Source organism: Lampetra planeri, chromosome 19, assembly GCF_965212315.1.
Source record: "Lampetra planeri chromosome 19, kcLamPlan1.2.h2, whole genome shotgun sequence".
NCBI lineage: Eukaryota > Metazoa > Chordata > Hyperoartia > Petromyzontiformes > Petromyzontidae > Lampetra > Lampetra planeri.
Window position 1 is genome coordinate 9150691 of NC_136125.1, and position 12650 is coordinate 9163340.

Below are 12650 nucleotides of genomic sequence, written 5' to 3' on the forward strand. Positions count from 1 at the left end.
AAGAAATAACGTTGTCGGCAACACATCCCCATGTAGTCTACAATGGTATAACGAACCCTCTTAGCTCTGATTTGGTTAGCGCTCGTTTCTTCAGGAAGGCATCTTGATCGCTAACCGAGGTCTCTGCCTGTATTTGTTAAAAGCCTTAGAGTTTTATTATTGTTCACCGAATGACCGTTTTTTTTTACCACCGATTAAGCCTTTTTTTCAAGTAACAAAACACTCCACAATGTGATACAACGAAAGGCTTTCTTTATTTACCATCATGTTAAATATTCCTAACACTAACAGCGAGATACTGGAAGCGGGAAAAAACAAACAATTACCCATATGAGAAACGGCAAAGGAAATCATAAAATTAAAAAAACGTCCCCCACCCACCCCCCCCTAAGTTTTTCATTTAAAAGAAATAAAAACACTGCACAAGAGTAACACATCCTGCACACACATGCACATTCCAAGCAGAGCCTGACCAAAAAAATAGTCAAATCCCACCTCTGGCTGCAGAAGCAATAACATCAGCCAACATTGTAGGGAGAGAGAGAGAGAAACTAAATCGAAGGAAAAACAAAAGAGAGGGCAAGGGGGGAAGTGGGAGGACTTTGAAGGGGGGTAGAGACACTTTTACAATTCTGGGAAATGAGGAGGGGAGGTTTTGTCCAATGCACTGAAGAAAAAAAGAAGAGAAATCGTCTCTGGGCTCTTTGTTGCCCGGCAGTCGCTCCTGATAGAACTGTGCTTGGGGAGGGTGAGCGAGTGCACCATTCACCCGAACGCAATTCAGTCTGTTCTCCCATTCACGAGTGTTTTCACAGCGCCAATTGGAAATAGCGCGATCGAGTGAACGGAACTACGTCGCGCGAGTCGGAGCAAGCGGTAGTACGGCTGCCTCGGCGTAGCGTCGCACAAGGCATCGGGATACTGCTGGATGCTTCTAGATGCTACCCACGCACCTCGGTCTTTGTTCAGCTTGCGTTACGCATCTCACCGTGTTATCGCGGACTGTGCTTTACCCTATATTATATATTATTTATTATAACGCGATTTAATTTTTTCCCCGTAACGCGTTGTTCTTCAGGAACGCATCTACCGCGTTACAGGAGAACAGACTGTACAATATTTTTTTTCTAAATTTCCCAGCGCCCACGTTCGTTAAAAATCACCGCACGAAACTTTCGAGTGGATTACAACGTGCAGCTGTTAAAACCGTGACATGATCTAGCTCGGGCGTTCTAAGTCCCATTCCAAGTGGTTCTGTTTGTATTACAACTACTCCGATTGCCGTAGTTAAAGTAGCGTTTATTAGCAATGTCAGCCTAGAAATGTGCAGAGTTATAGTTGTGACGTTGACTCAAGACGATCATCCACTCGACGGTCAAGGTGCTAATATTTATACAAAATAATCTCTATTTCCCCCACCTTAGAAAAAAAGTACAAAGGACGACATTAAATAAAGTAGAAACAATAGAAAAATGTTCAACGTTAGAAAATGTAAAGCATAAAAGGATGTTAGTTTTAAGCTCACCACGCAAGTGTACCGTTATAAAATCGACACGTTCATGATTAAATTTCACCTCGTCGGAAACCGTAATATTCCAACGCATCACGCGTGAAGAAGCCCAGAGTTGCGTTGTTTCTGAAAAGATTTCGAGAAGAGACGTCGATCCGCCGTAATCTCGTACACAACTTCGGGGCCGTTCTCATCTAAAATTAAAAAATCCCAGAGTGCACCGGTGTGACGTGGGCAGCACTTAAGTGGCATTTGATCTTTCAAGGGAAATACTTTAAGGGGCTCATCCACAAACGAACAGCGTTTTCCCAAGGTCACACGCGCAGAGCGCCATGTGGCTTGGGCAACTCAGTGGCAGTGGGTTTTCATCAACTGCGGTTGGAAAGCAAACTTGGGCATGAAAGACACGGGCGCTTATTAGGAGAGGTGGTGCGTGTGTACGGAGGTGTGGGAGACAGAGAGACTGGGGCGGGGGCGGGGGGGTTACGTGAGTTTCAGAGAGAGTGAGCACAACACTTAAAGCAAGTTTAATTCTTATGGCTGACCCCTGACACCCTGTTCAACACCTTGCTTCTGCACATCTTTACAATGCTTTGGTGATGGCAGTGGAATCAGGTGAATCATCGCAAGCCAAACATCAGTTAATACATACAGTTACGTGTAACTATATATATAGTTGTAGTTATGCAAGGAGAAATAAAATCAAGTGAGTGCCCATTTTAAAAAATGTCGCAAAATCATTAAATCTACGTTAAAAAAGCAAAAAAAAAATCATCGATCGATACACAATGCACATCCTTTTCACTCTGCACTTAGATCACTGACATTACAGCCGTCTCGTGGTTGTTTCATATCCGAAAAGGCTGACGAAAGCACGACTTGCGTTTTTCAGCTCCTAGCCAAATAAACGTCGACCGGAATTACATCTATGTTATATGCGAATGTGCAGACTATTATTATTCTCATTATGATGAATGTTTTTTTTTTTTTAACGGCGAAGTACACGACGGGTAACGGAATGGACGGACGGATGATGCGATGAGAAATGAGATGAGCAGGCCCGGGTCACGGTGGTTTATGGCCAGCAAATTGAATGGCCACAAAAGTCCAAATGAACGTCACCGTCTAAACCATCGCCCCCATCCTCCTCCTGCCCCTGCTCTTGTTTTGTGGTTCCGACTCTGCCTCACTTCTCATCCAGAGCCAGGGGCAGGTACAGATCCTGCGGACAAAGGAACACACGGCAACAATTAGCTCCGCTGCATCTGTGTGGCTATCGAGGTTATTCAGCCTCTCAAGTGGCCTCTCCGGAGGCTTGGTGGATGTTAGGGAAATGGCCCTGTGGATCGCCGGTGCAGGGGGCAGTGTGCTTGCCATCGCGTGATTGACGGTTCTAGCTCTGTTAAGTTTGTTAATTGGTGACGAAAAAAATTTGCTTGACAAAGTTTTTTTTTTTACTTCAGTCAGTCGACAAAATCACGACAGTTTATGCACCGCGTTTCCAAGATCGCTCATGAGAGCACGAGTTTGGCACGTGCTCTTTGGCACATCTCAGTCTCAAGCGTGCCATCTGTGGGTCGTCTGTCAACGTGCGTTGACACTCACCAAATCGGCTCTTTTGTTGCGCGCGCAATTAAAAACGCCGATGGCCAAATAGAGCGGCGTGCGATCGGACGCGGGGGGCCCGACAGGCTGGGTTTACGAGCAGCCCAAACCACGCGGGCAGCGGGGACACCCACGGTGCAATGAGGGCGCGGGGCGGGCGAGTGAGCGAGACGGTCCTCCTCCGCCTCCATTCGCAGAGTAGGTGACGTCGTTCTAACGGCACGCCTAAGTTTGCGTGCTCCCAATTCTCTTGCAAACAAACAAACAAAAAGGACACCTCATTGAAAAGGGCGCTGACGAATAAGCCAGGGGATGCAATTGTTGTGATGCGAGAGGGGCGCGAAATTTGTAACGTGCCGCCGAGTTTGTACGCGTGATATCGCGCTTTGAGCTACCAACTTTCGCCGCGTATCAACCCGTGTGACATGATTTTTCCAGGTATGGCGCACTGAGCTATACAGCTATTTTTCCGAAGCTGTTTGGCCACTAATGATAGCTCAACGAAGTGGCTTATCATGTGGACATTTATAGCAGCCAAATACTCTCAACGCAGGTTTCTAAATGTGGAGGGAAAACCCCGGAGGGCCTGGAGGAAAATCCACGCGACAACGGGGAGAGAGACGCCACGCAAACTCCTAAAGTATGCAAGCGTCAGGGTCGGGATGGAACCCACAACCTCCTGGATACCAGGTGAGGAAGTAAACATCTCGCCACCGATAACATTTTTTATACTTCATATAGCATCGTCACTTACTCAAATTGCATCTCAAAACGCTGCTGTAGAAATTGTAACGAGCACAGTTTTCGCACGGAGTCACGGGTAGCCACAGGCAAGCGGGAAGGGGGTAGCCACAACCGGCGCGGAACAATTTCCCAAACTCCGTGGCCCTATGTTGGGATGTTTGGCCAACTCCACGGGGAAAATCTTTGCTCACTTTGAACGAGGGTGACAGTCCGCACCGGCTCAAGGATTCACAGAATGATTCCCTCCCATGGACCAAAGGTTCAACGCAGGCATGGGCCCAACGATCGGCGCGCGCGCTTCCGCTAGGCCGTGCCACCGGCCACGATTAAATATGTGCGATAAAAAAAAACTCTTGACAATAATTTCGTCCCGTGCAGACCAGGCTCGAGAGCCCAGTTGCTCTGCGGCTGCCAGATGTTGAAGCGAGAGACGTACAGCCTCGCTGGCACGTGTTCGTATTTTGCCTGCACGCCTCCGCGTACAGTGCATGCATACCTCCTCCACGGGGGTTCACGGCGCAGAATGAGTATTTGGCGCGACGACTGCCGACGTATCCCGCGAGGAACAAGAGCCGAGAGGGTTCGCAGCGAATTTCCGCTCGTTTGATTTACTCGGAATATTTGCCCCACCACCTTCCCTTTGTATCTACCACGTGCATCATTCGTTCGTATCGTTTCATAAGAGATTTATTTTCTCAACGTGACCTCCTTACACGGTGATGAATGACGGGCTGGTCCGACCCGCCAGGTGGCACGGTGGTTAAAGCATGGCTGCTCACAATTAGGTCACAAGTTCAAGTCTTGGTCAGGTGTTAAATTAGCCCTTCATCTTGTTGGGGGTGAATACAACTAATACCATATTAAGGGAAGTCTGCAGTGGCTGACTCATCCCCCCACCATCATCATTTGCCATGGTCAATCCACCGCTTGGATGAAAGCCTCCGCAACCCGCGACAATCTCTCACAATTCTTTGATGCAATAAAGCCACCTTGCACCCATCTCTTCGGATGGACGTGCTCCCAGACGCGTTCCATTCCTTTGCTGCCACTCCGTCATGATTCTTGACCATTTGCCATCATGGCTCCGAGTGACGTGTCCTGCCCAAGCTCCCCCACCATAAGAATGAGACGAGCAAGGCCCCGCTCTCGTTTGAGGCTGAATCCACCGTGGCTTTTGACCTTTCAACTGTGCCAACTCCAGCCAACTACAGCGGTTTATTCCTTCTCCGAGGACACCTTACGATGCGAGGGTGGGGGTTGAGGGTGAGGGGGGGTCGGGGGTCGGGTGCTCTGACCTTGTTGCGCCGGAGGCTGGACGGGCTGGAGGGGGAGCTGGGAGACGGCGCCGAGCGCGGCGTCGACAGCTGGCTGCCGCTGCCGCCGTTCACTGCACACGCGGGCGACACGCGGGCGATTTTCGGGTGAAACGCGGGCGACACACGGGGGCGACACACGGCGTGGGAGCGCAAGTCAGGACCGCGCGCGGGAGGCAACGTCGGCTGCGACGGGGAACCCCCCACTCCTCCTCTCGCTTCTGGAAATGATCAACGCGTCGCCGAACATTGTTACGCAGCCAACAAGCTTCCTGTGGGGTTGTTAGGACGGTGGCCTGTGGTCGTCGGTGGACCTCCCTGTGACTCGACTGGCGCTGGGAAGGGGCTGCCAGCTCAACCATGAATCCTGGTTGAGCCTCCCAGGAACCCACTGCGCGTCCGTGGGTCGCTGCTTGTCCCAACGTCAGCAATTGATATTTTTACGCCTCTCTGCCTTGGTTCTTTAGGTAAAATAAAAATTAGAAATAGAAAATATTGATTTTTTAATTTAACATTTTTTTATTTTTCATTTTTATTGTAGATTTGTTGTTTGTTTTCTATCTACGTGACTGTACCGAAATAACCAAGAATATGAATTCCTGCAGTCACGAAAGTTTTAAGTCAAAATTTAACCGCGCTCTGCCTCCGTTTAATTCCCCTCCATATCCCCGTCCCACTGCATTTTGCGATGCAGATGAGCTGCATCGCAAAAGGCAGGATACGGAGGCTTGCAGCGGATGGGGAATACCACGGGGTGGACATGGGACGTGGGTGGGGATATGATTGGTAAGGGGGGGCGGTGAATATTGACAGTAAGGGCGGAACGAACGGACCCCCTTCGCGATGCGACGAATCGTCGTGATTCAGGGTCGCGAACTGTTTCGACGATATACCTATTTTTTAAACACTGGTGCACGTAGTGGCCTCTGGTGGCTGGCCGATTGTATATAATACACACATCGAAAAAAAAAAGATCGATGCTTTACACTCGCTAATTCAGTACGTGCGTTGCGTAAGTAAAAACAAAATTCTACATTAATCGGGCCTAGGAGGGAGTGTTAAGATGATTAGGTTCCATTACAGACGAGGTCTTCTGACCCCCCCCCCCTCTCGCCGCTCCCCTCGTTGCTGTTACCCTCCTCCCACGACGGCGCTAATTACGAGTGTCGCTGCCTCTAATAGAAGCAAATGAGTGGGCGGTGGCGAAATGCAATTTTAAATACCGGAGACAGTGCCCGTCCGCGCGCGCGTCCGCCGTAAGGCAGCGGAGCAGAGTTGACGCGCGACAGTGCCACTTAATGAAAACAGATCCAGGGGATCGGCGGGCAGGGCGACTCTGAACAAATAATTATTTATGTCCTTCTCGACCGCAGTTTAGATTCCGTGTCTGCGAATCGTCGTCGTCACCACCACCGTCATTATTTTCATCGCACGAAGCGTCGGCTTCGGGGGAGAGGGAGGGGGGGGGGTATGGGGAAGCGGTGTGGATCGTTTCACTCGGTGCCAGTGGCAGACGCATTTTGGAAGTTGGCGGTGGTGGCCTGCGCGTGAACGGTTCCCAGCGGTGACGCCTTAGATTATAAATAGTAATTTATCGTTCGTAGCGCACGCAGACTCCGTTCACTCTAAGAGAAAAAACAGAACGAATCCGATTACATGCATTGATGTGCTTGGTTACCAAGAGAAGTTTCGTGGTTCTATAGCATGCATTACACGCACGCAACTGCTGGCTGTTCACGCGGTACCGAGCTGAGGGACGATTGCGCGCCACATCTGTGATTCAAGATTCTTCTTGGTTCTTTCGGTAAAGTCACGTAGAAGGGAAATAATAAAATAATATTTCCCTTCTACGTGACTTTACCGAAAGAAGGGAAATAATACAATAGTATTTCCCTTCTACGTGACTTTACCGAAAGAAGGGAAATAATACAATAGTATTTCCCTTCTACGTGACTTTACCGAAGGAACCAAGAAGATGAATCCCTGCTGCAGTCACGAAAGAAGCTTTACATCGAAATTCAAGATTCTGTCAACGAGCACAGTCGAAAGGGGAGAAAAGTAGCAGACTCGAAATTGACCGTGGTTCTCGTCCAAGATGTTGACGCTATCCTTCTTTTGGCAACGTCGAAAATTGTTTTGGGTGTCCGGGGACACCTCCCGCCCTGTGCTCACCGCCCTCCGTTCATCGGCTAAATGGACCGCGTGGGGCTGTTGTGCGCTGGTCCCAGCTGGGAATGGGTATGTTTTCTTGTCTGGACGGCGTAGGCCTCTGCAGAGGCACCTGCAGCTTCATGGCGACGCGGGGACGCCGACTACGACCAGAATAAATCACAGGAATGATTTTATTTCTGTGAGAATCTAACGCGCACATTCTTTTTTTTGTACGCGTTTGATCAAAATTGGAGGAATGAGGTTTCGCACGGAGGCAAGAATGAACGTAAAAGAGACGCGGCCGATTTGATGTAACAAAAAAAAAACGCCCGGAGAAATGAATAAATAAATATAAAAAGGGACATCATGCAAGCCAAAGATTAAATGTCAAGAATGTAAAACGAAAGCGCATAAAACGCGTGACGAGATTAATAGCACCGCGTTTGATGGCTTCGTGCATTCGCAAGTTGAAAGGTAAAGCGTGCGAGGGATTTAACTTCCAAGAGAGGAGGCGTTCATATCAATTGAGGGGGGCCGGCGATCGCGACGGGGTCACGTGGGCTCCGAGCCGCTCCGATGCGGCCGCAGCTCCCACAACCACCGTTCCCCCCCCCCCTCCGGATTTTCTCCTTCCATTTATTCCCCGCCGATCACCGCGTCCGTCCGATATTCTCTCTCCTCAATCTCCCCCCACTCCACACCCCTCTCTCTCCCTCGCGGAGCATTACGCGACCACCTGGAGTCATCCCCTATTGTTTTCCGACCCATTTAACGCCGCGCGTGGCGCACAGCTGTCTGGCTCGGTTTCTGGGCCCCCGTTATGACCTCTCCCTCCTCCTCGTCTGACACAACCCCCCCCCCCTCCCTACCCCCTCCCCCAGCACACACAACCCGACTTCTCTCCATGCGGTCTTATACCCCGATCGCCGCCGCCGCCACCATTCTCCAACCAGCACCGTACCCCGCCATTCCTTTCTGATATTTGATCGTCTGGAGGACGCGGTGATTCAGCCCTGCTGCTGTGCAAGTCGGTGGCCCATTTCAAAGGCGAGGTTCGGTTGCTCATGATGGACCGCTCAACATTGTAATATTATTATTATTAAATAATAATAACAACGCGGTGGTTTATGTTGAGGGTGCAATGATAGATATCCTCCTGCCTCTACCCCGGAGTTGCTTTGATGAACCGTTGCAATGAGATTCAAGAATAAATGATTTTGTCAATGTAGCAAGGAATAGAAATGCCTCTGTAGCGGAGAAATTGAGCAAATGCTTAGAACGAATAACCACCGCTTCTCAAGCGATATGATCGATGAATATGTATGTTGAACCTTCTTGGTTCTTTCGGTAAAGTCACGTAGAAGGAAAATAATAAAATAATAAAAATAAAACATAATAAAATAATTCTCACGACGTTTCGGCCACAACGCAAGCAGCCGTCCTCAGGTGAAGAAACAGGTCTGTCGAGAAGACAGCGTCTGAATGACACGCCCCAGACAGACCTGTTTCTTCACCTGAGGACGGCTGCTTGCGTTGTGGCCGAAACGTCGTGAGAATTATTTTATTATGTTTTATTTTTATTATTTTATTATTTTCCTTCTACGTGACTTTACCGAAAGAACCAAGAAGATGAATCCCTGCAGTCACGAAAGCTTTAAATCGAAATGTATGTTGAACTTCTTTCACACGTAGCAAAGCTGGTGCAAAAGAAGTTCAACAAACATGCGCTAATCAGAAGCTCAAGAGTTGATTTCAATCGTATCAATCGATGTATCATTCTACCCCCAGTTTGTGTATCTAACTGGGTAGTTTCAACAGCAGTTCTGTTATATCTTCTTACAATGGCTGCATGTTTAACATGGGGCGACTCACTGCTCCGCGAGAGTTCCAAATGGAATCTTGGTTCTCTAGTGCGATGATGCCAAATACACAGGAGGAAAAACACTGGGAGAAAGACACCTACCAACGTCACACAATTAGGTTCATATCTGACTGAATATGCTCTGGCATGTGTGCAAAACATGGGTAGTACATCCCCCGCACCTCCGATTAGCATGGTTGGCTACGTACGGTGCGAAATAAGTTCGACATACTTACATGCATCATTCGACCTCCTTTGCCAGTACCAAAATATAATAATAGGGTTTTTCCCCTTTTTTCTGGCAACAAAACTGAAACACTTTTACAAGGAATCATGTCTGCATTAACCACAATACTTGTGGTCAAAATGCAAACAAAAAACACACTCTGATAATAAATGCATTGTCCTTGAAACTGATTGGTACACACCAGAAACGGCTTTCTTTTGAGCCTCGTCTCAATTGGTGCTATACCAGTGGACGCCAAAATGCGTACAGCACAAAAACAACGCAGTATCAAAGTAAAGAGGGCTCGGGGTGAGCATCTACATCATTAGACCTCCTTTGCCAGTACCACAATATAATAATAGGGGTTTTCCCCTTTTTTCTGGCAACAAAACTGAAACCTTTTTACAATGAATCATGTGTGCATTAATCACAATGCCTGTGGTCAAAATGCAAACAAAAAACACACTCTGATAATTGAGACGAGGCTCCGACATGATTCCTTGTAGAAAGGTTTCAGTTTTGTTGCCAAAAAAAGGGGAAAAACCCTATTATTATACTTATATGTACTGCCACGTGTTTCAGACATGAAGATGATGCAAACCGCACGTGCAACTACAACACTGCCTTTACCCCCTCGAAGTTCCACTTCAAACCACAGTCCTCTCTTGGGAGCCACTCAGACGAAAAAAAAAACTTCCATCGTCCTCTGCCAACCGACGGTGCCAGATCCCCCCTCTCTCTTCACGCTCACTTATTTATTGGCCGCACAGTGTAACACGAAATAACGCGTTGCTTTAAAACCGGCGTGGGGGAACGCACGAGCGGAGAGAGAGAGAGAGACAGAGAGAACGCGCACCTGATCCGCCAGGCGACTTGCTCCGGATGGACGGGCTCTTGGCTCCGCTGCGGCGAGGCACAGACGGTGGTCCCCCCTTCCCGGCGGTCGATTTGAGGCCGCGGCAGTCTGCTGAAACACGAGCCGGGACGGGACATCCCGAGCAGTTACGCCGGCTCCTCGCGCGAGCCGTCGGGCTTGCTTGCGGCTAACCGAATCGCTCGCGAAATTGGCCGCGAATCTCGATCATCGTCCCCGCGGCTGCTTTTGTTCACATCTGAGCCCGGTAGCCACGCCGCGCCACGATGAGGAAATTAAATGGCTCGTTTTTACTTTATGCTGCGGGTGACGAAATGCGTCCTTAAATAATCGCCGAGCAGATCGACGCTCGTCAGCGGTGAGGGTTTCTTCTCTCTACCGTAAAAGCAACCGGTCACACAATTTGCTCACGACCGGTTGCAGAGACACCCATCGACAATGGATTCAGTTTGCGAGTGACCAAGTTGCTAGTGACCAAGTTGCGAGTGACCAAGTTGCGCACGCCGACCGCTACGGACCCGGATTCACAGCACCAACGGCGCGCCTCTCTTGCGCGGGACCTCTTGCACAACATTGCCAACAAAAGCCCCGGCACAACAATCCGGCCTGGGCTCGCACCAACCGGAGCTCCCATCTCTTCGGAGCGCCGATCACGTAGAGCTGCCGGATTAGAAGGTACAACTGAGTGGAATTAAATCAAAATCCCCCATTAAAGCCCTAAATATATTTTTTAGCCCATCAGCTTATGGCACTTCCAGGCTTACGCTATCCGGCGGCATTTGTTTCGGCAGGGAAACTCTGGGCAGGTTTTGACCACGTGTCTCTCATCAGCTAAGTCAAGCTTGTGATGATAAACAGCACTGCGAGATTTATCAGCTATGTCAGTGTGAGTGGCTCATGTGACCCACAACAGCAGGTCATTGATTGATTCCAACCAATGACTGCAAACGGCAATATTGTTTAAAAAATCTAAATTCACTGGAGAAATTATCTGTTTATAGTTTTACCCATAATCCACTGCAGGAAGGAGCAGTGGTGCAGTGGTTAGCCTACGAAGCTATCACCAAAAGAGCCAGCGTTTAATTCCTGATCACGGTTAAAAATGTCATCATTCTCATAACACCATTAAAATAATCTTCATGCGAATCAATCATATTTCACGCCGCCGTAATGCAGTACTATGAAGAAACGTAGCGTGCCCATCGTGCAATGTGTACAAGTCTCGTGAAGTCGCGCACGTTGCTCGGAGCGCACGGGCGGCGAGACATTTCGGTTTTGCTCGCTCACGTTTGAACGTTTGAACCCTGCACCCGAGACGGTGGGGGGCGGCAAGAGTGGGGGGCGGGAGGGGGGTTGGCCGCATGCTGTGGTTTAATGAGAGAGAAATCATCTACTGCTGGGAGACAATCCCCTCCAGCCATGACTGCCGGGGTCAAAAGGCCACCGTGTTAGCGATCCCAGCCAAATGGAGGCAGCGAAGTCGCTCGACCTAATTTAGCTGAATTCGTTTAAAGGGTAAAGTTGCAGCCCTGCAACTTCTTGCTCACATCGCCGCTGGTAGAAAGGTGCTGCCACCAGACGGAGCTCCAGAGAGCCTCTCTACGGGGGAAATTTGGCCGATTCTTTAACATTTGATTTGCCGGGTGCGCAGAAGGTTGCCTGGGGTCATCTTCTTAGGTTTTTTTTTCGGTAAAGTCACGTAGAAAGTAAAATAAAATAAAAACAAAAATCACGACGTTTCGGAGCCAACACAAGTCTCCGTCATCAGGTGGGACCGTCACAGCCAGATTAGCTGTATCAAGTGCAGTCACGAAAGCTTCAAATCTAAAGCTTCAAATCTAGAATTAGTTGCCTGGGGTGGTGGATTTAAGCAAGTGCCAAGCCGGGAGATCAAATCAAACTGTCGACCTCTGGATTACAAGTGAAAACACACATTTAGAAGAAGAATTTCAACAACAAAAAAAGAAGTTTTGCAAGCTACGACCCGAAGCGTTGGTGAACATTTCTGGCAGCCAAGGGAGCGTGGGGTCCCACTGGCGAAGGCACGGCGCGGGACATTGCGGTTTCTGCGTCTGGGTTTTTCTTTAACTGTGTGGCGAACGCACCTGCCCTTGCTGTCCTGCCAATTAGGTGCAGCGACTGAGAAGCCCCTTTTGTGCAGACCCCCCCCACTTCCACGTACACACAAGCTTGCACGCACACTCGCGCGCACACACTCGTGCACGCACACACACACAAGCTAGCGCACCCACACACTCGCACACACACGCTCGCGCACACACACACACACACTCGCGCACACACACACGTACACTCACACGCACACAAACGCTCGCACACACACACTCGCGCACACACACGCTCGC

General features: G+C 49.3%; 1 protein-coding gene across 1 annotated transcript in view; it reads right to left on the minus strand.

Moving 5' to 3' along the window:
- Positions 1 to 235: 235 nt before the first annotated feature.
- Positions 236 to 12650, minus strand: part of LOC144724079 (neuronal migration protein doublecortin-like) — a 65279-nt gene continuing 52864 nt past the window's right edge. Inside the window, exons 5-7 of the mRNA XM_078602945.1 lie at positions 10267 to 10377; positions 5155 to 5246; positions 236 to 2732 (exon numbers count right to left, since the gene is read on the minus strand). Of these exons, the coding sequence (XP_078459071.1) occupies positions 2697 to 2732; positions 5155 to 5246; positions 10267 to 10377 (239 nt within the window). The 3' untranslated portion in view covers positions 236 to 2696. The remainder of the gene's footprint in view (positions 2733 to 5154; positions 5247 to 10266; positions 10378 to 12650) is intronic.